This window comes from Labeo rohita, chromosome 10, assembly GCF_022985175.1.
Source record: "Labeo rohita strain BAU-BD-2019 chromosome 10, IGBB_LRoh.1.0, whole genome shotgun sequence".
In the NCBI taxonomy this organism is placed as follows: Eukaryota; Metazoa; Chordata; class Actinopteri; order Cypriniformes; family Cyprinidae; genus Labeo; species Labeo rohita.
In genome coordinates, this window is record NC_066878.1 from 48,431 (window position 1) to 72,500 (window position 24,070).

The window sequence follows — 24,070 nt, forward strand, 5'->3', positions numbered from 1 at the left end:
TTAACAGACGTAAACATAATGAGTGTTCAGTTGAGTCAAGGGAGGGAGTGCTTGCGGCTCATTATTACACACGGATGTGCTGAACTGTCCGTGACAACCATCCAAAAACACGCCACACGACCCAAAGAGTGCGTCCCGAGTCGACCAGAGACGGTGGAGGTGTCGTGTTGGCTTGTTTTTGTTGTATGTCAGCAGAAGATTGTTGAGCCGAAGGTGGGATTTCTCCTCAGAAAGTGAGTTTTTTTTTTTTTGTCATGCTAGCATGCTAGCGGTCTACGCTAACACAACAGAAGTGACAAGTGAAAAATATCAACACTCAATCTATCTGAAACGCTTTGAAATAATCATAATCTAAGATTTAAATGTTTAAAGTGTATGGAACGTGCTTGTTTATAAAACACAACTTGTGTAGACGTGTTACATTTACGGTATGTCTGTGCTAGCTTTTACTAGCTTCTCATAGCTTTAGCACAAAACTGATAAGCTAAACTGATTATTTTAAAACGATAACATGATTCGGCTGATTATTATTTTAATCTAAACCAAGAAAAATGTATTTTTGAACTCAAACACTGACATTTTAAGAACTGACAGGACGTTTGTGGCGTGTTATTTAGCATGGATTGAAAGCTAATATTGACGTTTACACTGACATCAAGTGTCTTTTTAATGTCAATAAATGCGAAGAATTCTGTTTTTCATTTATGACGCTTTGTATTACATACAATATGGGAGATTTGGCGATTGTGCCCATGACTGACATCGTGCAACCTTCCCTTTTCAACATGTTTGTGTGTATTTGGCAATCACAGCCAACAGCCATTGCATGTATTTTGTAGAGGTTGCATACTAAACAACTACAGTATATACTACAGTGACCTCACAAGTGATCTTGTCGTTTTTTAGGCACAGTTTAGTCCACAAGGATGGCTTCTCGTAAAAAGGTGCTCCTGAAGGTGATCATTCTCGGGGATTCTGGGTAAGTGATGACCTTCTGAACCAATAGTACCTGACAGTGTTATTTAATTAGGTTTTGGAATAGAAATGCTTAGATTATATAATAATCGCTCCTGTGTTTGTGTGCTACAGTGTGGGGAAGACTTCTCTGATGAACCAATATGTCAATAAGAAGTTCAGCAATCAGTATAAAGCCACTATTGGTGCAGACTTTCTTACCAAGGAGGTGATGGTGGATGACAGGCTGGTGACAATGCAGGTATGAGTCTTTAGATGTGAATTTAGATGTATTTTTAGAAAGTATTTTTAGATGGGTAGATACCAGGGTTACCATCATTAACTAAAGCTAATCCCATAAAAAAGAAGAAGAAAAAAAATCATCTAATTGTAGGATTTTTAATTTTCATTTGAAGTACTAAAATAACTAAATAAATAAAAACAATATAGATGTATAAAAATTAAATAAAAAAAATTAAAACAGAATAACATTAAATAAAATTAAAAATATATAAATTGTAAAATTGTATACCAATGATATTAAAATAACACACACAAAAATGTATTATGTATATTATAATGCATATTACAATTATCATATTTTTATATGTTATACATTTAAAATTATATATTTTATATATTATTATTATTATTATTATTAATCATTTTTATTTATTTTTATTTTTTTACCTGAGGTCCACTAATAATCATGCATTATATTAGAATAAGTCATATTTTTTATATAATATTTTTGTATTTTATATATATATATTTGTTTTTGTTTTTTGTTGTTGTTTTTTTTTGTTTTGTTTTTTTTTTTTTACCTGAGGTCCACTAACAATGTAACTCAAGTTTTGTTTACACTCAGAAGTACGATCATATATTAAGTGATTATGTATTATGTATTTAACAATTTTATATTTTTTGTAATATTTTATTTATGTATTTATTTATTTTAACCTTGGGTCCACTAACGGTGTTACTCAGTTCCGTTTACACTTGTCATATATTAAATACATATTATAAATGATTAGAATTTTTTTTTCTAATATTTCATTTTTTTTATTTTTTTTTAATTTATTTATTTGTTGTTGTTTTTTTTTTACCTGAGGTCCACTAACAATGTTACTCGGGTCCTATTAAACTTAGAAATACCATCATATATGAAATAAATATGATAAATATTCTGTATTATATTATAATAATTTAATATATTTTTTAAATACATTTTTATTTATTTTATTTTTTTTACCTGAGGTCCACTAACAATATAATTTAGGTCATTTTACACAGAAATACTGTCATATATGAAATAAATATTATAAATGATTATGTATTATTTTATAGTAATTTTATGATTTTATTATATTTGTAAAATTTGGTGTAATTTTAGTATGTATAATTATATAATTATAATTTATATTAATTAAAATTATATATATTTCTTTGAGGTCCACTTACAATATTAAGTTGAGTCTTTTTGCACCAAAAGTATTTTTTATATATCTTATATATATATATATATATATATATATTTTTTTTTTTTTTTTTTTTTAATATATATATATATATATATATATATATATATATATATAAAAATTACATAATTGTGTATTATTACTTCATTCATATGTTTTTCACCCTTCTGACAACCCTCAAAATTAAAGTTTCTCAAAATCAAAGTTTTTTTTCTCTCATGGCTGTTTAAGATCTGGGATACAGCAGGACAGGAACGCTTCCAGTCTTTGGGTGTGGCTTTTTACCGCGGGGCAGACTGCTGCGTGCTGGTGTATGATGTGACTGCGCCGAACACCTTCAAAACCCTGGACAGCTGGAGGGACGAGTTCCTCATTCAGGCCAGCCCACGAGACCCAGAGAACTTCCCCTTTGTAGTCCTTGGCAACAAAATTGACTTGGAGAACAGACAGGTCGGTCTATATTCAACCTCATAGAATTACATGTTTACATTTTGGCATCAAATACTCAGAAGAAAACATTTAGATGATTTTAAAATCTTAGCTAAATACAGTCTTCTTGTGTTGTCTTATAATGACTGTTGTACATGTAAACACACTCCTTTTGAAGATGGTACTGGTATATATGGCTAAACTTGACAGTATTGTTCAGTGTTATTGTAGTGTTATTAAAATGATTAGCATTATAGCTTTTATTAATATTTGTTTTTATTTTTGTTTATATATATATATATATATATATATATAATTATTTTTTTTTAATAGTAACAAAAATAAGTTATAGTAATTTTTAGTTTTTGTCATTTTTATTTGTTTTTTTTTCCTTGAAGTCCACTTAAAATGTTACTCAAGTCGCCTAATTTTCTATACTATAAATGATATCATAATTTCAATTCAATTACAATTTTCATCATCAACAATATTACTGCACATGGCTACATATTTATATTAATTTTATAGCAAATGTATTCTGTGCAAATTTTTTAAAACAATCTCATATTTAAAAAAATGTGTTCTTTAAGTATCTGAAAGTTTTCAGACAATGGTTATGGGTTTTTCTTTTTTCCTCAGCATTATTTATTTATTATTTATATTTATTTATATATGTTTAAGTATTGTTAGTAATACTGAGATATTACAGTTTTCATTATTTTATTATAATAGTATTATTTAATATTTAGTTTATAGTTTTATATTTTTAATTTTAAAGGTTTTTTTTTTTTTTTTTAAACCTGAGGTTTACTTACAATGCTAGTCAAGTCCTTTTACAGCTTTTTCTATTTTTTGAAGCAGTTTTTTTGTGTGTGTTTTTGTGGCATTTTATCAGGGGTTTTTTGTCTATTTTTTAAAATTAATTTTATGTCTGTTTTAGATTTTATTTGTTTAGTATATCAACTAAATTAAAATGAGAAATGTTACGTTGACAACTAGCTAAAATGAAAAAAACTTCAACGTTTATGTAAATTTTATTTTGTTTTATATAATAAAAATAACTTTGGTATTGATTCTAAAATCTGATTGGATAAGCCAATTGTCAGTTTACTTTATTGACCAATTGACTGTCTTGTGCAGGTGACAACGAAACGAGCCCAGGCGTGGTGTCAGAGCAAAAGCAACATCCCGTACTTTGAGACCAGCGCAAAAGAGGCCATCAACGTGGACCAAGCTTTCCAAACGATCGCTCGCAACGCCCTCAAACAGGTACGCAGCGTTTGATGTGTCCAATAACAGCACCTCCACTCTGATACTAAAGTCTGCCCGTCTCTCAGGAGTCTGAGGTGGAGACGTATGACTTCCCAGACCAGATTAAACTGAGAGATGACAGACCCGTGTCCTCTGGTGACGGCTGCAGCTGCTGAGATGGAGCAGCTCCCGTATGGAGACGGAGGGGACCAGAGACGCAGAGGAGAGCCAGCGCGGGACGGACCCCGATCCCGATGTGCAAAACATCCAGCATTCAGAAGAAAACACTTCCTTTCCAAACTTGTACGTAAAGAACTGTTAGGAATTTAAAGAAACTCCCTGCTACAGCATCACTTTTAATATAACTACCTTTAAGGATATTATTTCTATGAGAAAGATGATAGTTATTTCTATTATTTACGAGTGATTTTTTTTTTTTTTTTTTTTTTTTTCCTTTTTGCTTCTTGTTTTGTTTATTCTGTCATAGTCTTTCAGACTTGATGCTTACACGTCTCCTGCTTATACGTCTGTCCGTGCCTTTTACTTTTTTTTTTTTTTTTAGGATGTAGAAGCAGTCACACTTCCTTGAAATTCCTTTATTTTGCCAAATCCTTTAATATGCTAAACTTAATCAATCTTTAACTAAAAAACGACACGCACACTCATGCCCAACAATATCAAAATCTTCAGTAGAACTTAAGAGCTGCCAAGGCTAGAAAGAAATATTCAAAGTTTGTGCCTAAGGACGCCCACTTCCGTCTTCGGTACAGGAAGGCTGGTGTCAAATGAACGTTTCGTGGATCTGGGAGCTCACGAAGTATTAAGTGCAATCATTTTAACCATGCAACACAAATTCACTTGGAATGACAGCGTTTCCCCAGTTTTAATGTATGAATGTAACATTAATGATTAATTCCTAAGTCTTGACCTCATGCTGTTTAATTACTTGGTTTACAGTTTATTTGTATTTTTCTGTGTTCATATAGTAGACATTTTTACCGGGCTCATCTCAATGACCAAATTATGGGTATGATTTAGGTCAAATAAAGGCACAAAATGTGAAGGAAAGCTGAAATTGGAGAGTTGAGTCCTGACAACCCTTGAATCCATATGATTTTTTTTTTTTTTTAACGTCTTTATTTCTATCAACCAGTATTGTAGATGATTTTGATCGAAAATTCTTAGTGATGTCTGCCAATAGAAATCAATAAACACATCTGTCCCTCTTTTATAAAACAATTACCTTTCCTTGGACACTGTTAAATCATCTCTCGGTATTGTTTTATCAACAATGCTCCATTAATAAATCTTTATTCAGATGACAAAAACGCTGGACCTTGTTTGTTTTAAAAAAGAATAGTTCACCAAAAACTGAGCATTTGTAGATGAATTTGTTTCTTCATCGGAACAGATTTGGAGAAATTTGGCATTACATCGCTTGCTCACCAGTGGATCCTCTGCAGTGAATGGGCGCCGTCAGAATGAGAGTCCAAACAGCTGGTAAAAACCACTATAATCCACACCACTTCAGTCCATCAATTAACATCTTGTTAACTGAAGATGCATGTTTGTAAGAAATGTGTGTGGATTTCTGTAATGTTTTAATAATCTGTTTGGACTCTCATTCTGACGGCACCCATTCACTGCAGAGGATCCATTGGTGAGCAAGTGATGTAATGCTGTTCTGATTAAGAAAGAACTTATCTACTTGCCTTAAGGTGAGTAGTTTTTTAGTAAATGTCCATTTTTGGGTATGATATTCCTTTAACACAACTCAAAACAATTTACTTAAGACATTATGAAGTATTCCACAGAGCAAAAGCACACTGATAATGCTTTTTGAGTCCTTGCAGTCCATACTGAACACATGGCAGCAGATATTTCTTTTGGACATAGTCATAACACAGTGCAAACTGCATCTGCATCCACATTTCTCGTCTTATGCTCATATTTGTCTCTCAGAGTGTCACTGTGAAACAGGCGGTCCAAATGCATCCATAGTTTCCATCACTAGAGACAAATGGTCCAAGAATGAACTTACGGAAACACGAAGAATACGGGCTTCATCTGCAGTCCAACTCCTGTAAAAACATGAGCAAAAAAATTTTTTTTTGTGCATAGCAGAAATATTCTGCAAATTTTAACAACAAAACATACATTTTTAAATATATCTAAATATATCTATCACAAATACACTACCAGTCAAAAGTTTTTTAATGTGTTTTTAAAAGCATTTATTTGATGAAAAGTACAGCAAGAATGGTTACATTTTGAAATATTTTTACTATTTAAAATAAATGTTTTCTAAGTAAATTCTATGTGAAAAAAAAAATTCTACTCGGTTGTTTTCAATAATAATAATAAATGTTTTTCACCAGCAAATCAGAATATTAGAATGATTTCTGAAGGATCATTTGACTGGAGTAATGATGCTATACATTCAGCTTTGAAATCACAGGAATAAATTAAATTTTAACATATTCAAATAGAAAACCGTTATTTTAAATAGTAAAAAATATTTCAGATTTGTACTGTTTTTGCTGTACTCTGGGTCAAATAAATGCAGGCTTGGTGAGCAGAAGAGGCTCCTTTAAAAACATTAAAAATGCATAGTATGGTATTTGGGGGAAAAAAAAAAAATTAGGTAATTGGACCAGTGTGGTAAAGTGTGTCGACCTAAATCTAAACTAGGACAACTATTTAAAACGCTAGACTTTTTAGGCGATCCTTCGTTTGCTTTAACTCACACAGACAGTGTTTGTCCTGAAACGTCCAGGTTTTTAGTAATTCCTCCTTTCCTCGGTTCGGGATCAGGAGATAAAGATTGCAGGGCGATAGTTGCCTCTCTCTCGGATGGGAAAGGTACCTTTAAGAAGCTAATGTTTTGTTAAAGTTATGGAAAACAGGACTTGAAAACACATACACCTGTATTTCTCTGATCATACACTGACCGATCTACCGGCTGCACATGTCTGTCTCTGAGCAAACCCCTCCGTGCAAACAGGTAAGAGTTAAAAATTATAATAAATCCCACGATACAAAAGCAGTTCGTACGTTGTGTCGTACTAAATTACTTTGGCATTTAGGAACAACCGTAAAAGGATACAATTCAAGTTTTTTATCCGAACCGTTTTCACTCATGCAAGCCGCCATGTTGACATGTTTTGTTAGCCTTCGGATCGAAAGCGGCATTTTCGTCGTGTTTGGATAAAACCTAAACCTTACTTTCATAAAATAACATTCGACAAAGTTAGATTTACATTACAGCAGATAGGTATATCCTGCATTCAACATAAATGTTTAACGGTAACGTTTTCTTATATTTCATGTTATGTTTAGTGATTATTGTACGCTTAGTTTAGATAATCATATTTAAAAATGTAATTGATATTTTTACGATACGATGACTTTGCATAGTTTAAATTGTCTGGGACAACAATCTATACAAAATACAGTAGCAAAACTAGCAAAAATAATTTATTAAGTATAAAAAAATGTAAAATAAAAAGTAAATAAATGTCAAATTAATATAACTAATATTATAGTATTATTTTGTAAATGCCGCGAAGTAATTGCACATATATTTTCTGAATTTATAAATTTGTAGCTGCATTCCGTAACTTTTGGAGCTCTAGCGGTTAATAAACAGAATTGCATTCGTCTTGCGGAGGAAGATTGTAGCCGGAGCTACTTCCCTATGTTTATGTCAATGACGAGTAGTCTATGATGCAGGTACTGGGCTGCTCCGCAGACTAAAATAGTCCGAATATATAACTTATTATAAGTATACCGTTGTAATTTAGGTTAAGCCAAAAAGATGGTTTGGGAAATAGATTCATGATGTACTCGCTTATTATATACATTTTGTAAATTATGAACACAAAAAGTTACGGGCTTCCGCTTTAAATGAATCATTCGAACAAACCGATTCACTAAAATGAAACGGACTTCCAAATGTTTCATACAAGAGCGAGTAAACACTGAGAAAGCTCGCAAACTCTTTACAAAACTAGCGATTTGTTACTTTACACTGCTTGTTGTCGGTATAAGTAGCTCGTTACTGGAAAATCTATTCAATTGAGCTACTGTCACTGTCGCCGAAAACGTAGTTATTATTCGTACCGTGTTTAATTTCGCCTCTTCAACGCTAGTCAGTTCAAATGAATCAAACCTACAGTCAGGAACACACCTGCAGCATCTTCACACATCCCTCACAATCTTATATACAGCCAGACTTGTTCTGAAGGCGCAAGCTGCGTTTTTGGACCCAGAGGTGAACGCGTAGACATGATGCCATGAAGTGCAGTCTAGGTAGTGTGGGTAGGCAGCGCGCTAGGTGTTCAAACACAGCCGAGTCTCTCTCTGGTCATCTGCACTGGATCGGTTCAGTCCTCTGTGCTTCTTTACCGCAGGTAAGTCCAGCACAACGGAACCTCTTTTACTACATGTTTTAATCTTTTTTTATATTATGATGATACGAGTTTTATAAACGGCTTACTTAGGAAGTGATTTTTATAAGGAATAGTAATCATACTAATAAGCCTTTCTTATTTCGTTACTTGTTATTTACTGACTATTGCCTATATCTTTATGCTTAAATACTGAAAATAAATTATATTATTTAGAAAACAATGTGCTAAACATGTACAATGTAATATAGTAAGAAATATATAACAACATCTGCTCTGTTTCATCTCTATATGGTTCTCTGTGCACTTGTTTATGTAAATATTTATTGTATTATATATTTTCTTTTGTTTTCACAATTAATTTTATATAGTGGGTTTTACTCATCTGGCATTCAAAGACTTTGTTAAAACAGAAAATAAAGTGGATTTTGAAAATGTAAAACAAGGAACCATAATGCTGTAAACTAAACCCAAGTACTCGGATGCTAATTTTACAATAATAATTCATAATGTTCATAATTTAATTCAATGATTTTTCAAATTCAGCTCCACATTTGAATTGTTGCTCTAAAAATATGTTATTGTTATTGTTATTATTGTTATTATTATTATTATTATGTATTTATTTATTTATTTATTTTCAAATATTAAAAAAGAAATCATTTTAAAATCCTGATGTATTTTGCTGGCTATTTAATTTATTTATTGTGTATTGTAGGTATTTAATTTTGGTTTCATTTATTCATAAACTTACATAGAAATATGTGAGATGAATACTAATAGTCTGTAAAATTCTTGTTGATTTTTGAAATTCATCTTTACAATTGAATTGTTACTCACATAGTATACAGTTAAGGTCAAAAGTATACATACACCTTCCAGAATCTGCAAAATGTTAATTATTTAAGAGGGATCATACAAAATGCATGTTATTTTTTTATTTAGTACTGACCTGAATAAGATGTTTCACATAAGTTTACATACAGTCCACAAGAGAAAATAATTTTTGAATTTATAAAAATGACCGCGTTCAAAAGTTTGCATACACTTGATTATTAATACTGTGCTGTTACCTAAATGATTGGCAGCTGTTTTTTGTTGTTGTTTTTTTGTTTAGTGGTAGTTGTTTGAGTGCTTTGTTTGTTAAACTGAACAGTTACACTGCCTGCTGTACTTCAGAAAAACCCTTCAGGTCCCACAAATTATTTGATTTTTCAGCATTTTTGTGTATTTGAACCCTTTCCAACAATGACTGTATGATTTTGAGATCCATCTTTTCACATGGAGTGGGGGGGCTCCCCCCGGCTCTTTTTTAATTTGAACCCTTTTTTGAAGACCAGGGTAAATTTCATTTATTTTGTCTTCTGGGAAACATGTAAGTATCTTCTGTAGCTTCTGAAAGTCAGTACTAATTGAAAAAAAAGATATATAGGCAAAATAAGAAAAATGTACACATTTTGTTCAAAAGTTTTCACCCCCTGGCTTTTAATGCATCGTTTTTGCTTCTGAAGCATCAGTGAGTGTTTGAACCTTCTGTAATAGTAGTAGTCCCTCAGTTGTCCTCAGTGTGAAAAGATGGATCTCGAAATCATACAGTTATTGTTGGAAAGTGTTCAAATACACAAAAATGCTGAAAAACCAAAGAATTTGTGGGACCTAAATGATTTTAATGAAGAACAGCAGGCAGTTTAACTGTTCAGAACAAATAAGGGACTCATAAACAACTATCACTAAACAAAAAAAACAGCTGTGGGTCATTCAGGTAACAACACAGTATTAAGAATCAAGTGTATGTAAACTTTTGAACAGGGTCATTTTTGTAAATTCAAATATTATTTTCTCTTGTAGACATTTTGTATGATTCTGCAGATTCTGTAAATCTTTTGCAGGTTTACACTGTATTTCTGTATTTTTGTTTCATTTATTCATAACTCTGTCCTCAGTATCCCATCAGCTGTAACACCTCCAATTTCTTCTGAGATTAGCAACGTGTCCGAAGCATCCATCCCTAACACTGTAAAGTTGCTTGTTATGCTGCGTTTTACTGAATTCTTTATTGGATTTCATTGCTTTTCTAGATGCATAATCCTCCAGCAGTGACAGGCTGATGGGAACTCTCCGTGACCTCCAGTTTGCCCTGAAGACTAAGATTGAGGAGCTGCGGCAACGTGACGCCCTCATCGATGAGCTGGAGCTGGAGCTGGACACCAAAGATGACCTCATCAGACAGCTGCAGGGTGAGCTGGACCGTCTCCGCACCGCTTCGGCCTCTCACAACCCCTCTGGGACAACAGAAGTCACAGGTGAGCTGGGAACTCAATCAAAAGCCCGGATTTCTCATAAGGACATGTTTTATTTATTGTTGCATTTTATTTTATTGGTGCCGGAGCAGCGTTACCAGATGAGCCCCAGCGCACTAAACGCCAGGCCATATCGGCCGAACCCACAGGGCTGGATCCAAATCAGCTTACCCACGTCACCCTCACCAACTACAGCAAGAGCGAGGAGTGAGTTAGATATAGATTCAGTGAATTAGAAAAGCAACATGTTTGATTCAATCCCATCTCCCTGTGCTTATCTCAGGTCTCGAGAGTTGATCCAGAAGGCTCTTTTGGAGAATGATTTCATGAAGCACCTGGAGGTCAGTCAGATCCTCACTATCATGGACTGCATGTATCCCACAACGCTGGCACAGGGCTGCTGCGTCATCCAAGAGGGCGACGACGGCTCTACCGTCTATGTCCTGGAAGGTGAGGAGTGTTCTGCTTCGAATGTATTATATTAACTCTATGATTAGTTAAAACTATTTGGAGAAACAGTTTATGTAAAACTGAAAGGGTCCCAAACAAAAGTGTTTTGTTTTTATGCTAACCTCTGTCAAGTAGGCAGCTGAGTTTGCTGCCTGCTTGTCATGTGTTTGTGACAGCAATCCTCTGTGCAAGAAAACACTTCACATGATGTGTGCTATTGTTTCATGGCTTTGCATAGGAATAGTTTAGGCACCAAAAAAAATTTGTCATTATTTACTCTTGAGTCAATATATATATATATATATATATATATATGTGTGTGTGTGTGTGTGTGTGTGTGTGTATGTGTATATATATATATATATATATATACACACTACCGTTCAAAAGTTTGGGGTCAGTAAGACTTGTAATAGTCTTTAAAGAAGTCTCTTATGCTCATCAAGGCTGCATTTATTTGATTAAAAATATAGAAAAAAAACCAGTAATATTGCAAAATGTTTTTACAATATAAAATAATGTTTTTTATTTTAACATACTTTAAAATAGAATTTATTCCTGTGACTCCAGTCTTAAGTGTCACATGATCCTTCAGAAATCATTCTAATATGCAGATTTATTATTAGAATGATCAGTGTTGGATAATATCAACAGTTGTGCTGCCAAATATTTTTTGGAACCTGTGATTTTTTTTTTTTTTTTTTTTTTTTTTTTTTTTTCAGGATTCTTTCATGAATAACAAGTTTAAAAAGTAAAGTGTTTATTCAAAATATAAATATTTTATAACAATGTAAATTATTTATTATTAACTTTTAATAAACTTTTAATTATTAACTTAATACATCCTTGGTGAATAAAAGTATTAATTTCTTAAAAAAAAAAAAAAAAAGAAAGAAAGTTTCTGAAATCTCAGAAACTGAGATTTATACATCATCTAAAAGCTGAATAAATAAGCTTTGCATAGATGTATGTTTTGTTATGACAGGATAATATTTGGCCGAGATACAGCTATTTGAAAATCTGGAATCTGATGGTTCCAAAAAATCTAAATATTGAGAAAATCACCTTTAAAGTTGTTCAAATGAAGTTCTTAACAATGCATATTACTAATCAAAAATTAAGTTTTGATATATTTACAGTAGCAAATTTATAAATTATCTTCATGGAACATGATTTTTACTTAATTTCCTAATGATTTTTGGCATAAAATAAAAATCAGTAATTTTGACCCATACAATGTATTTTTGGCTGTTGCTACAAATATACCCCAGCGACTTAAGACTGGTTTTGTGGTCCAGGGTCACATATATATATATAAAAAATGCTTTTTAAAGAAGTCTCTTCTGCTCACTAAAGCTGCATTTATTTAATCCGAAATACAGCAAAAGAAATAATATTGTGGAATATTTTTACTATTTAAAATAACTGTTATATTTTAAAATGTCATTTATTCCTGTGATCGAAGCTAAATTTTCAGCATCATTACTCCAGCCTTCAGTGTCACATAATCCTTCAGAGATCCTTCTAATATGCTGTTCAAGAAACATTTATTTTTATTATTATTATTATTATTATTATTATCATCAGTATTTAAAACTATTGTGTAGATTTTTTGTTATGATTCTTTGATAAATAAAAAGATCGAAAGATCAACATTTATCTGAAATAAAAAGCTTTTGTAATATTATACACTATACCATTCAAAAGCTTAGATTAAATTGTTTTAATTGTCAAAAGTTTACTGTTTTTGCTGTACTCTTTAAAAAAAAAAAAAAAAAACTTTTAAAAAACATTATAAATCTTAAATACATTTGTTCAAAAGTTTGGGTTTAGTAAGATTTTTGAATGTTTTTGAAAGACAAAAATACAGTAAAAACAGTCATATTTTCTATTTCTAATTTTTCTATTTGAAAATATGTTCAAATGTAATTTATTAAAGCTGAAAGCACAATATTTTAGTGGAAACCATGACCTTTTTCCAGGATTTTTTTTTTAATGAATTGAAAGTTCAAAATGGCATAGAAATCGTTTCATCAGAAAACTTTTCATCAATTTGATGCATCCTTGATGAATAAAAGAATTATTGGTTCTCCTACATGCATTCATCTAATTCTCAGACTCAAGGTTGTTGGGTTTGTGTGGGTGTGTTGTGTGCAGAGGGGTTGGTGGAGGTTACCAAAGGAGGGCAGAAGCTGTGCACCATCGAACCGGGGAAAGTGTTTGGAGAGCTCGCGATACTTTACAACTGCACACGCACAGCCACCGTCACAGGTGAGATTCACTCAGTCTGTGTATTTCAGCACAAAAGTATTAGTTAGAACTGGGTAAATATTTAATGTTTCCTATTTCCTACCCAAGTTTTCTCTTCATTCTGTTCAGTTGAGTTTTAATTGGAGTTGCTTTATTAGTTTGACAAAACTGTACATTTATACTGCTAACATGTTACGAGGTTAGTTATGTACAATCAACAGAAATATAAAATTTAAGTAATATAACATAAAGTAATATAGAGTAAAACAACAATAGATCAAATTTAGTAAAAAATAAGAGGAATCATACAAAATGCATTTGAATTTTTATTTAGTACTGAATAAGAGATTTCACATAAAAGACGTTTACATAGTTCACCTGTTCTGCAGAAAAATCCTTCAGGTCCCACAAATTCTTTGTTTTTTTCAGCATTTTTGTGTATTTGAACCCTTTCCAACAATGACTGTATGATTTTGAGATCCGTCTTTTCACATCGAGGACAGCTGAGGGACTCATATGCAACTATTACAGAAGGTTCAAACGCTCACTGATGCTCCAGAAGAAAAAAAAATGCATTAAGAGTCGGGGTGTGAACTTTTTAACAGAATGAAGATGTGTACATTTTCTTTTTTTTTTTTTTTCATTTAGTACTGCCCTTCAAAAGCTACAAAAGATACTTACACGTTTCCAAGAAGACAAAATAAGTTACACTTATCCTGAACTTAAAAAGTTTTCACCCCCTGGCTGTTAATGCATCGGTGAGCGTTTGTCCCTTCTGTTCCCTCAGTTGTCCTCAGTGTGAAACGATAAATCTTTTCACAAAGTGATGAAAAATGCTGAAAAATCAAAATTTGTGGGACCTGGAGGAGTTATCTGAAGAACAGCAGGCAGTTTAACTGTTTAGGACAAACAAGGAAGGCATGAAAAACACACACACACACACACACACACACACACACACACAACTGTGAATTATTCAGGTAACAACACAGTATTAAGAATCAAGTGTATGTAAACTTTAGAACTGGGTCATTTATATAAATTCAACTATTTCTCTTGTGGACTATATATAAATGTCTTTTATGTGAAATATCTTATTCAGGTCAGTACTAAAAAAAAAAAACAAAAAAAAAAAAACATACATTTTGTATGATCCCTTTTATTTTGGTAAAATAATTAACATTTTGCAGATTCTGCAAGGTTATTAACCGTTTAAAATTATTAATAATTTAAAGTAATATGAAAATAATAAGATTACTTAGAGTAAATAACAATACTGCAAATGGAGTAAGTTGAAAAAAGGTAACAAAAACAAATTCATAAATTATCCAAAAAATAAAATAGGATGTAACATTATTAGTTAACTATGCCAATTATGGTGTTAAATTTAGTCACAGGGACACTTTATTTGTCTCTTTCCTTCTCACAAACAAAACATCTAAGCCTGAACTTCACAAAGATCACAAATACAAAGTTTGTTGTCTAGAGTCAAAATTCTGCTCATCTTTCAGCGCTGTAGGCTATAGACAATCTGTCATGACGTCTGAAGATTGAGTTCAGCCCTATTAATGGCTTTCTCCTGCAGAGTGAACGTGGAGGAATCAGCGGTGTGTAATTGCTGGGATGTTTGGCCATATGGTTTTTCTAATATAACCTCATCCTTTGCCCTTCTACGACATTTCGGCTTAGTGTGATGGATTGGGGTGAAATGAGTTGACTTGGGTGGTGTCTGTTTAATCGCAATAATAAAAATGCAATTAAAATCAGGCCTTTGGCTGTCCCTGTTCATGCAGAGATCGCTTTTTACTTCCCTGTAACAATCTCACCTATGAACCTTGATCAGATTTGCTGGATTTTAACAAAAAGTGCTGAAAATGTGCTTTGTGTTTCTGTGCGGCTCAGAATGAGTACAATATAAGTTGGATTTGCATAATTAAAGAATAATATTAATCAAAAATGCTTCTCAACTTGACACACATTGGCTTCATCACCCATCATATGAATTCTTTACCCCAAAAAACTGGTGAAAATGTACTCACATCAGGCCATCCAAGATGTAGATGAGTTTGTTTCTTTATCAGAACAGATTTAGAGAAATGTAGCATTACATCACTTGCTCACCAGTGGATCCTCTGTAGTGAATGGGTGCCACCAGAATGAGAGTCCAAACAGCTGATAAAAAAATCACAATAATCCACAAGTAATCCACACAACTCCAGTCCATCATTGAACATTTTGTGAAGTGAAATTTGTGTCACACTAGAGGTGTAAGATTAATTGCATTTTGGGATAATTTGGCAAATTTAGTAGGTAAGTCATTTAGGTATTTCATGCATAAAAATAACAATATGCATCATTTCATATTACAAAACAATACAGTACAGATTTGCTGGATTTTAACAAAAAAGACAGAAAATTGCTTTATTTTTTGTGGTCCAGAATGATAAGACAGATTTACATAATTAGAGAATAAAGTGAATCAACAATGTCTCTCAACATTGTCATGTCTCTCCTTTGTGTCAGTTGAAGGATGACAGACGGTGTCTGCTGTTCAGGGTCAGCTAAATGAATAGCTCGAAAATAAAATAGCTTTTTCGTACTCAACAATTTCTTACAGCGTCCTGCATTCATTGTCCGCTCTCACTCCATCAGTCTTTCTTGCTGTTTTTGTGGTCAGAGGTCAGCTACATTTTCAATGTGCGTCTGACGTCACTGAGGCATCAGAGAGTGACAAAGTAAGGTGAAGGTCTGTTGGAAATGTCAACAGCTACTTAAGGTTTAAAGTAAGACTTTATAAATCAAAGTTAAGGAGGGGAGGTACTTCACTTTAACCAAACATATGTTGAAATCTTTTGGAAACACATTAGACTGAGTCATATTGTTGGTTCATGGTTCACTGAGGTCATTTAACATGAAAATTAAAATGTTTAGCTGCTGCTAGCGTACTGCTCACTACATAATGTGCAGTATAGATTTTATCCTGCCTGCAGTTTTTTAAATGTACATATTGCATTAATATAAACAGAATGTATTGGATTATGGTACACTTTAGATATATATGAAGAGTTCAGATGCAAAACCCCCTAAAAGCCATCTTGGTCAAAAATGAGATAATGATACTGAGTGAATGCTCTCTGTGTATATGTGTGTGTTTAATTATCAATTAACCCATATGAGGGTATTTTGAGGGTATCTATTGGTTTTGCCGGTATTAATAAAATGACTGCATAGTTTATTGGTGTTTACTAAAGAATATTAACAGTATGTGATGGTGTTTGTGCACGGTGGGCTGGCAGAGTAATTACATTGAGTGGGATGTGAAGAGTTCTCAAAGCAGCAGCTGTCAGTCATGCTGAAAGGAAGTACAGAACAAAAGTGTGATGAGGTGAAGAGACTGTGCCCACAGTTATATTTGCACATGTCCTCGTTTATGAATTATGAAGCAGCAAATTAAAGTAAATCTGTCTGATCTGAAATGTTGTAATCCATGTCATAAATTTTCAGTGAAAGTGTTGTTTACAGTAAATTCCATGATTAAATCCAATACTATTTTTAATATTAAAATGTAGAATAATAATATTAGATCATTTATTTAATCATAATTTAAATAGTACATTTTATTTTTAATTTGAAAGGACTTGAGGCTTGAAAGGACAGTTTAGGAATCCAAATGGTCAGGAATGTAACTAGTAGTAGCATTTATTTGCATGTAAAGCCATCATTATAATTAAACTGCACAATTTCTAGGTATAATTTCCTCCTTTCTCACACAATTGTCGTCTTCTTCCCTTTTAGCCTTGACTGATATCAAACTATGGGCTATAGATCGACAGGGTTTCCAAACCATTATGATGAGAACCGGCCTTCTCAAGCATTCAAACTACATGGAGTTCTTGAGAAGGTAACACAATTTTGTGGATATGGAATTTGACCATTTGGTAAGACTAGTACTAGTAATTCTATGACCTGAATTGTGTTCTGTCAGTGTGCCTTCCTTTAAGACTCTCACTGAAGATGTGCTAAGTAAAGTAGCAGATGTTCTGGAAGAGGTGAGGTGTTTGAACACTGCGTATTTATTATAAAATCAGTTCTGAATTGCTTCACGTAACCTTCGTGACTTTCAGTATTTTTATTCTGTACTCTTTAGACTCACTACAGTGATGGTGACTACATCATTCGTCAGGGCGCCACTGGAGACACATTCTTCATCATCAGTGAGGGTCAGGTGAGGAAAGAACCTTTGTAAGGTTTCCTGCTGAGTTGTAGAACAGAACATTATTTATGAATTTTGCAGCTCTTTTGGCTCACAGGTGAGGGTCACCCAGCAGAAATCAGCCAATGAGGAGCCAGTGTTCTTGTCTACACTGTCTCGAGGGGATTGGTTTGGAGAGCAGGCTCTCAAAGGGTCAGTGAGGAGCTTTAATTCTCATTCTAACCATTGTGGTTCAAATTTAAGAATATGTTTTTACATTTTTGACTTTTCTTTTCAGGGAAGATGTGCGTACAGCAAATGTGACGGCTGTTGGAGATGTGACATGTCTGGTTGTGGACAGAGAGTGAGGAGCTCACAGAACAATCACAATCAGCAGTCACTGTCTATCAAAATCACATCAGCACAAAACAAAATCACAATCACAGTCAAATCACAACCACAATCATTTAAAATCACAACCATCTTAACCACCCTAAACAATCTAAATTATAACTATCACACTTTAAAATCTTAGTCAAAATAATCATATAATAATTAATAATTATAAATCACAATCAATATCACAACAATCCCAGTTGATAAAAAATCATAACCATCATTATCAAAATTATAACCATCATAATCCAAATAACCATCACAATCAATATCTCAGTTAATATAAGCATCACATTTAATCAGAGTCATAATTTTCAAAATCAATATCACAGCAATTTCAATCAAAATTTGAATAAAAACAAATTAATCAGAATCTCAATCAAAACAGTAATCACTTTTATTAAAAATCATAACTATCATAAGCAGTATCACAACAATCCCAATCAAAATCATAACCATCACAATCAAAATCTCAATCAAAACCATAATCACATTTAATTAGAATCAAAATCTCAAGCAAAATAATAAATATCATATGCAATCAAAATAATCACAGTTAATATCACATTCCTGTCTATTACAATCATAACCATCAGAATGAATATCACAATAACCCCAATCAAAATCGTAACCATCATGATCAAAATAATCACAATCAGATCTCAATTAGCATAATAAGCATCACTTGTAATCAAAATCAAAGTTATCAAAATCAATATCTCAGCAGTCCCAATCAAAATCATAACCATCACAATCAAAATCTTAATCAAAATAATAATTTAATCAGAATCATAACTTTCATAGTAAATATCACAACAATCCCAATCAAAATCATCATCACATTACTTTCAAAATCTCAATCAAAACAATAATCACATTTAATCCAAATCATAACTATCACAACAATCCCAATCAAAATCACAGCCATCATAAATTCTCAATCAAAATAATAATCAAATTTAATCAAAAATTATAACTATCACAGTCAGGATCACAACAATCCCAATCAAAATCATAGCCATCACATTCAAAATCTCACTGAAAACAATAATCAAATTTAATAAAAAATCATAACCATCACATTCAAAATCTCAATGAAAACAATAATCAAATGTAATACAAAATCATGACTATCACAGTCAGGATCACAACAATCCCAATCAAAATCATAACCATCACATTCAAAATCTCAGTGAAAACAATAATCAAATTTAATAAAAAATCATAACCATCACATTCAAAATCTCAATGAAAACAATAATCAAATGTAATACAAAATCATGACTATCACAGTCAGGATCACAACAATCCCAATCAAAATCATAACCATCACATTCAAAATCTCAGTGAAAACAATAATCAAATTTAATCAAAATCATAACCGTCACAGTCAGGATCACAACAATCCCAGTCAAAATCATAACCATCACATTCAAAATCTCAGTGAAAACAATAATCAAATTTAATCAAAATCATAACCGTCACAGTCAGGATCACAACAATCCCAGTCAAAATCATAACCATCACATTCAAAATCTCAATCAAAACAATAATCACACTTAATTAAAATTATAACCATCACAATCACTATAACAATGCCAATCAATCAAAATCATAATCACAATCAGAGCTACAGCATCACAATCAGTGTCAGAACCATTGTAATCAGTCAAAATCAGAACATATACAATCAATCTTAGAACAGTCAGTGAACTAACATCTTGTCACATGTACTGACTGTTAATAAAACTGAACTCTAACAGGTCTTTCAAGCAGCTGATTGGTGGACTAGACAACATGAGCAACAAGATGTATGAGAGTGAAGAGGTGAAGGCCAGGTAAGCACATGATGAGCTCCCTCACATCCATCAGTCTGAGATGAGATGCATTCTGCCTCACCAGAATAACTGATATTTCTCATAGGTTGGAGGCAGAGGCTGCGTTCTTCTCTAATATGTCTCTCAGCGACTTCCGTGTGATCTGCACGCTGGGGATGGGCGGCTTCAGTCGGGTGGAGCTGGTAAGACGAGTAGTTTGATGTTTCTGTAGGGGTGATTAGATGTTTGAGAGCACGTGAGAGCATATCGATTCTCTACAGGTGCAGCTGAAGAACGATCACAGTCGCTCCTTTGCCATGAAGGTCCTGAAAAAGCGCCATATCCTGGACACGAGTCAACAGGGCCACATCCTGTCTGAGAGACGCATCATGATGGAAGCCCACAGTCCTTTTACTGTCAGGTGATTGTTGAGTCCCCATGACTCATTCTACATATTTTATTCATTACAAGGTATTTTTATGAAAAGCATGCATTATTGGTTATATGTTTCAGACTTTATCGGACATTCAGAGATCGTAAGTACCTGTACATGCTACTGGAGGCATGTTTGGGTGGAGAGCTGTGGACTCTGCTCAGAGACAGGTATCAGCAACCTGCTCACTATTTTCTCACATTCCCCTGAACGGATTGAGTAACTTACAGGAAGTTGCGTGGCTGTTTTCAGAGGCTCGTTTGATGACAGCACAACACGCTTCTACACTGGATGTGTGGTGGAAGCTCTCGCTTTTCTACACTGCCGTGAAATCCTCTACAGAGACCTGAAGCCTGAGAACATCATACTGGACCACCGTGGATATGCCAAGCTGGTAAGCAAAGCAGTGTCATTTTAGTATTATTTATACACTGTTTGAGTATTTATTATTATTTTTCCATTAGATTTTATTTTTTCATTTTAATTTTAGTTTAAGTTTTAGTAATTTTATGTAGTTTTGTCTGTTATTTGAAAAAATATTTGAAGTATTTTTATTTAGCTTTAAAGCTAAATTACATTTTTATTTCAATTCTAGTCATTTTTGTGTTTAAACAAAACAGTTACTTTAGTACTTATTTTTACTTTAATAAGTTTTTATCTGATATATTGATTCATTTTATTTCAGCTTTATTTTAATAAACTTAAATTTTAGTATTTAAGTTTTGTAGCATTTCCATTTAGGTTGAAATTAGTTTTTTACATTTTTATTTCAGTTCTAGTCATTTTAGTTCTTTAAACTGAAGTACTAAATGCAACATAATGTATGTAAATCTTATAGTTTAAGTGTCCTAATATTTATATTTTATTTCAGCTATATTTGTACAATTTGTAATCAAAATGTATAATAATATTTTTTACATTTTTATTTCAGTTCTAATACTTTTTGTACTTAAAAAAGTTGCTTTTGGTACTTCACTTTTTCATTTATGTTAGTGTTTTTTTTTTCATTTATTTTATGTCAGCTTTATTTTAATCAACAAAAACATTTTAATATTTTTAGTGTTTCTATTTAGCTTTAAATTAGGTTATTACACTTATTTCAGTAATATAATGTTATATAATGTAATTTTAATGCTTGAAAGTTCTTTTAGATTTCATTGTTCATCTAATATTTATATTTAATTTTATTTCAGCTTTAAGTAACAAACAAATTTTAAAAGCATTAGTTTTAGTTTTTAGATATGCAGCTAAATCTTTACTTTTTAATAGTTTTTTTTAAGTATTTAATTTTAGTTTGAAATTATTCGTTTTTATTTTATTTCTAGTAACTTTAGTTCTAATTTTTCCAATTTTTCCAAAAGTTCCAATTTTTTAAAAAAGTTTCAGTGTTCATCTAATATTTCATTTCAGTTTCAAGTAACAATTTTTTAAGTAACAAATTTCACAATTCTTAGTTTCAGTTTTTAGTAATGCAGCTTAATTTTTAATTAAACTTTTAGCATTTTTTAATTAATATTTTTAATGTTTTTGTAGTATTTCTATTCAGCTTTAAATGTGTTTTTGTAAATTTATATTTCAATTCTTGTCATTTTTGTAGCTTTTAGTTTCAGTTTAAATAATGTTTATCTGATACTTTTATCTTATTTCAGCTTTTTATTTTAATTTCAGTTCAAAAACATTTAGTGTTTATCATTTACTGATTTATTTTAGCAAATTTTAAATTAGTTTTTAGATTTTTTCATTTTTTTATTTTTAGCTCTTGAAAATTCTATTTTTAAATTTCAGTGTTCATCTTTTATATTTTAGTAACAAGTAACAAAAACTAATTCTAAAATAAAAAAAGTATTAGTTTTAGTTTTTTATGATTTAGTTTTAACTAAACTTTAATTTTTAGATCAACATTTTTAAATTACATTATTTTTTATTATGTAATATGTATTTTTTATATTTTTAATAGTTTATATTTTTTATAGTATTTCCATTCATCTTTAAATGTACATTTTTAATTTTATTTCAGTTCTAGTAATTTTAGTACAAAATACAAAGTACTTCATTTTAGTTGAGGTTTTCATCTGATATTTATATTTTATTGCAGATTTATTTTATTTAATGAAAACAATTTTTAAAAGTTTTAGTATTGGTTTAAGTTTTAGTTAACAATCACAACACTAAATACACAACAATAAATGTTAAATAAAATGTTTACTTTGTAAAGAAATGTATGTGTGTCCATGCACTATATTAGCCTACAAAAATTGTAAGCATACGTCTTAAAAATTCTAAGAAGATGAGAAACATAGTCAAGTATGTCTACATTTTTGTATATTTACCAACAAAATATTCAAATGGCAAAGAACAGTCGCTGTTTTCTAGGTGGACTTTGGTTTTGCTAAAAAACTTGGCTTGGGGAAGAAGACGTGGACGTTTTGTGGGACTCCAGAGTACGTGGCCCCTGAGATCATCCTAAATAAAGGACACGACTTGTCGGCCGACTACTGGTCTCTAGGAATCCTCATCTTTGAGCTGCTGAGTGGAAGGTTGGTGCTTTACTAATGCCATTAATAACAAGTTGAAGTTTTTCCTGTTTCCAGAATCCCAGGAAGTGAAGTTCACACTCTGCCTCTTCTAATTATTAACATTTAACACCATTTTCCTCTTTTTGCTTCAAGCCCACCTTTCTCAGGGTCAGATCCCATGAAGACATACAACATTATTCTTCGAGGAATCGACATGGTGGAGTTTCCCAAGAAAATCACTAAGAGTGCTGCAAACTTGATCAAGAGACTGTGCAGGTACAAAGATTCAAGAGTCAAAGGGTCAGGACGTTTATTCAAAAAGGCTATTTAAAAGCCAATTCTTTTATGGCTGCGCATTATTATAGAAATACAGTGATTGTCATCATCATGATGCACATTAAGAACAAAATATATTGTTAACAATACATTTTGAAAAACAGCCATAACGTGTGTCATATGTTTGCATGTGTGTCTAACCTGACAGGGACAATCCGTCCGAGAGACTCGGCAACCAGAAGAATGCCGTGAAGGATATCCAGAAACACAAGTACAGACGATACATGCAGCTCTGACATTATCACTAAATACTCACATTACTGCATTTCATTTATGACAGTCATGATGTGTGGGCTGTGCTGGTTTTGATGTTTTTTCCCAGATGGTTTGAGGGGTTTAACTGGGATGGCATTCGTGAAGGAACCTTGACTCCTCCATTTATACCAAATGTAAGTAAGACTCTTGAGTGAATAAGAGAAATGAATCATTTAATGGACTGTTTTTAACTGGCAGAAGTAAAAAAAAAATACATGTTCAAAATGAATTAGTCATCTCCGAGTGAATGAGTAAGTTTCTTTTCTTTATTTTGCATTTTTCCCAAAGAAATAGAGTTTGGTTTGTTTGCCGCAGGTGGACGGGCCTTTGGACACGAGTAATTTCGACTGTTTCCCTGAGGACACAGATGAGCCGCCACCTGATGAGGAGTCCGGCTGGGACATTGAGTTCTGATCAATGTTTTTATGAATGGCAAAGAAACAAGTTTATTTCAGAATAAAACATCCCCACCAAGAACAACAGAGCTGTTTGTACCTCAAACTAATGTGCAAATAAATCTCTTTTTTCTTCTGTTTTGCTAAGAATATTTTGAGTAAATATACAGTACAGTACAAAATATACAGTATATTTATGTGTGTGCATA

The 24,070-nt window shown here is 32.2% G+C and overlaps 3 protein-coding genes across 6 annotated transcripts; 2 read left to right on the forward strand and 1 right to left on the reverse strand.

The window, feature by feature from the left end:
• The first annotated feature begins 27 nt into the window (after nt 1-27).
• On the forward strand, nt 28-4,559 carry zgc:100918 (Ras-related protein rab7-like). Its single transcript, XM_051121291.1, has 6 exons — nt 28-233; nt 907-979; nt 1,090-1,216; nt 2,664-2,882; nt 4,002-4,130; nt 4,199-4,559. The coding sequence occupies exons 2-6, from the start codon at nt 927-929 to the stop codon at nt 4,286-4,288; spliced, it is 618 nt and encodes a 205-aa protein (XP_050977248.1). The 5' UTR covers nt 28-233; nt 907-926; the 3' UTR covers nt 4,289-4,559.
• Nucleotides 4,560-4,650: 91 nt separating this feature from the next.
• LOC127172144 (EKC/KEOPS complex subunit LAGE3) lies at nt 4,651-7,336 on the reverse strand. The gene is made up of 3 exons (XM_051121292.1): nt 7,219-7,336; nt 6,860-6,988; nt 4,651-6,193 (listed from the first exon to the last, which is right to left on the reverse strand). Exons 1-3 carry the CDS (start codon nt 7,302-7,304, stop codon nt 6,079-6,081), a joined length of 330 nt encoding a protein of 109 aa, XP_050977249.1. The 5' UTR covers nt 7,305-7,336; the 3' UTR covers nt 4,651-6,078.
• Nucleotides 7,000-23,952, forward strand: LOC127172141 (cGMP-dependent protein kinase 1). 4 transcript variants are annotated; one of them, XM_051121287.1, is made up of 21 exons: nt 7,000-7,116; nt 8,342-8,524; nt 10,600-10,824; nt 10,914-11,028; nt 11,105-11,271; nt 13,429-13,542; nt 17,317-17,422; nt 17,507-17,570; nt 17,669-17,746; nt 17,832-17,926; nt 18,012-18,077; nt 19,873-19,947; nt 20,033-20,129; nt 20,208-20,347; nt 20,440-20,529; nt 20,612-20,753; nt 22,733-22,896; nt 23,029-23,151; nt 23,360-23,422; nt 23,534-23,600; nt 23,782-23,952. In XM_051121287.1, exons 3-21 carry the CDS (start codon nt 10,629-10,631, stop codon nt 23,878-23,880), a joined length of 2,061 nt encoding a protein of 686 aa, XP_050977244.1. In that variant the 5' UTR covers nt 7,000-7,116; nt 8,342-8,524; nt 10,600-10,628; the 3' UTR covers nt 23,881-23,952. The 4 variants fall into 4 exon arrangements, with proteins under 4 accessions (XP_050977244.1, XP_050977245.1, XP_050977246.1 ...); XM_051121288.1 differs by lacking the exon at nt 8,342-8,524; XM_051121289.1 differs by lacking the exon at nt 7,000-7,116 and having other exon boundaries at nt 8,076-8,524; nt 23,755-23,824.
• The last annotated feature ends 118 nt before the right edge of the window (nt 23,953-24,070 follow it).

Coding starts and splice junctions, on each gene's coding strand:
- LOC127172144 (XM_051121292.1), bottom strand. CDS start 7,304: ATGCCGCTTTCGATCCGAAGGCTAACAAAACATGTCAACATGGCGGCT. Junction 6,989..7,218: donor TCGGATAAAAAACTTGAATT/GTATCCTTTTAC, acceptor ACAAAACATTAG/CTTCTTAAAGGTACCTTTCC. Junction 6,194..6,859: donor TCAGGACAAACACTGTCTGT/GTGAGTTAAAGC, acceptor ATGTTTTTACAG/GAGTTGGACTGCAGATGAAG.
- LOC127172141 (XM_051121287.1), top strand. CDS start 10,629: ATGGGAACTCTCCGTGACCTCCAGTTTGCCCTGAAGACTAAGATTGAG. Junction 10,825..10,913: donor TGGGACAACAGAAGTCACAG/GTGAGCTGGGAA, acceptor GTGCCGGAGCAG/CGTTACCAGATGAGCCCCAG. Junction 11,272..13,428: donor TACCGTCTATGTCCTGGAAG/GTGAGGAGTGTT, acceptor TGTTGTGTGCAG/AGGGGTTGGTGGAGGTTACC.
- zgc:100918 (XM_051121291.1), top strand. CDS start 927: ATGGCTTCTCGTAAAAAGGTGCTCCTGAAGGTGATCATTCTCGGGGAT. Junction 1,217..2,663: donor ACAGGCTGGTGACAATGCAG/GTATGAGTCTTT, acceptor TGGCTGTTTAAG/ATCTGGGATACAGCAGGACA. Junction 2,883..4,001: donor TTGACTTGGAGAACAGACAG/GTCGGTCTATAT, acceptor TGTCTTGTGCAG/GTGACAACGAAACGAGCCCA.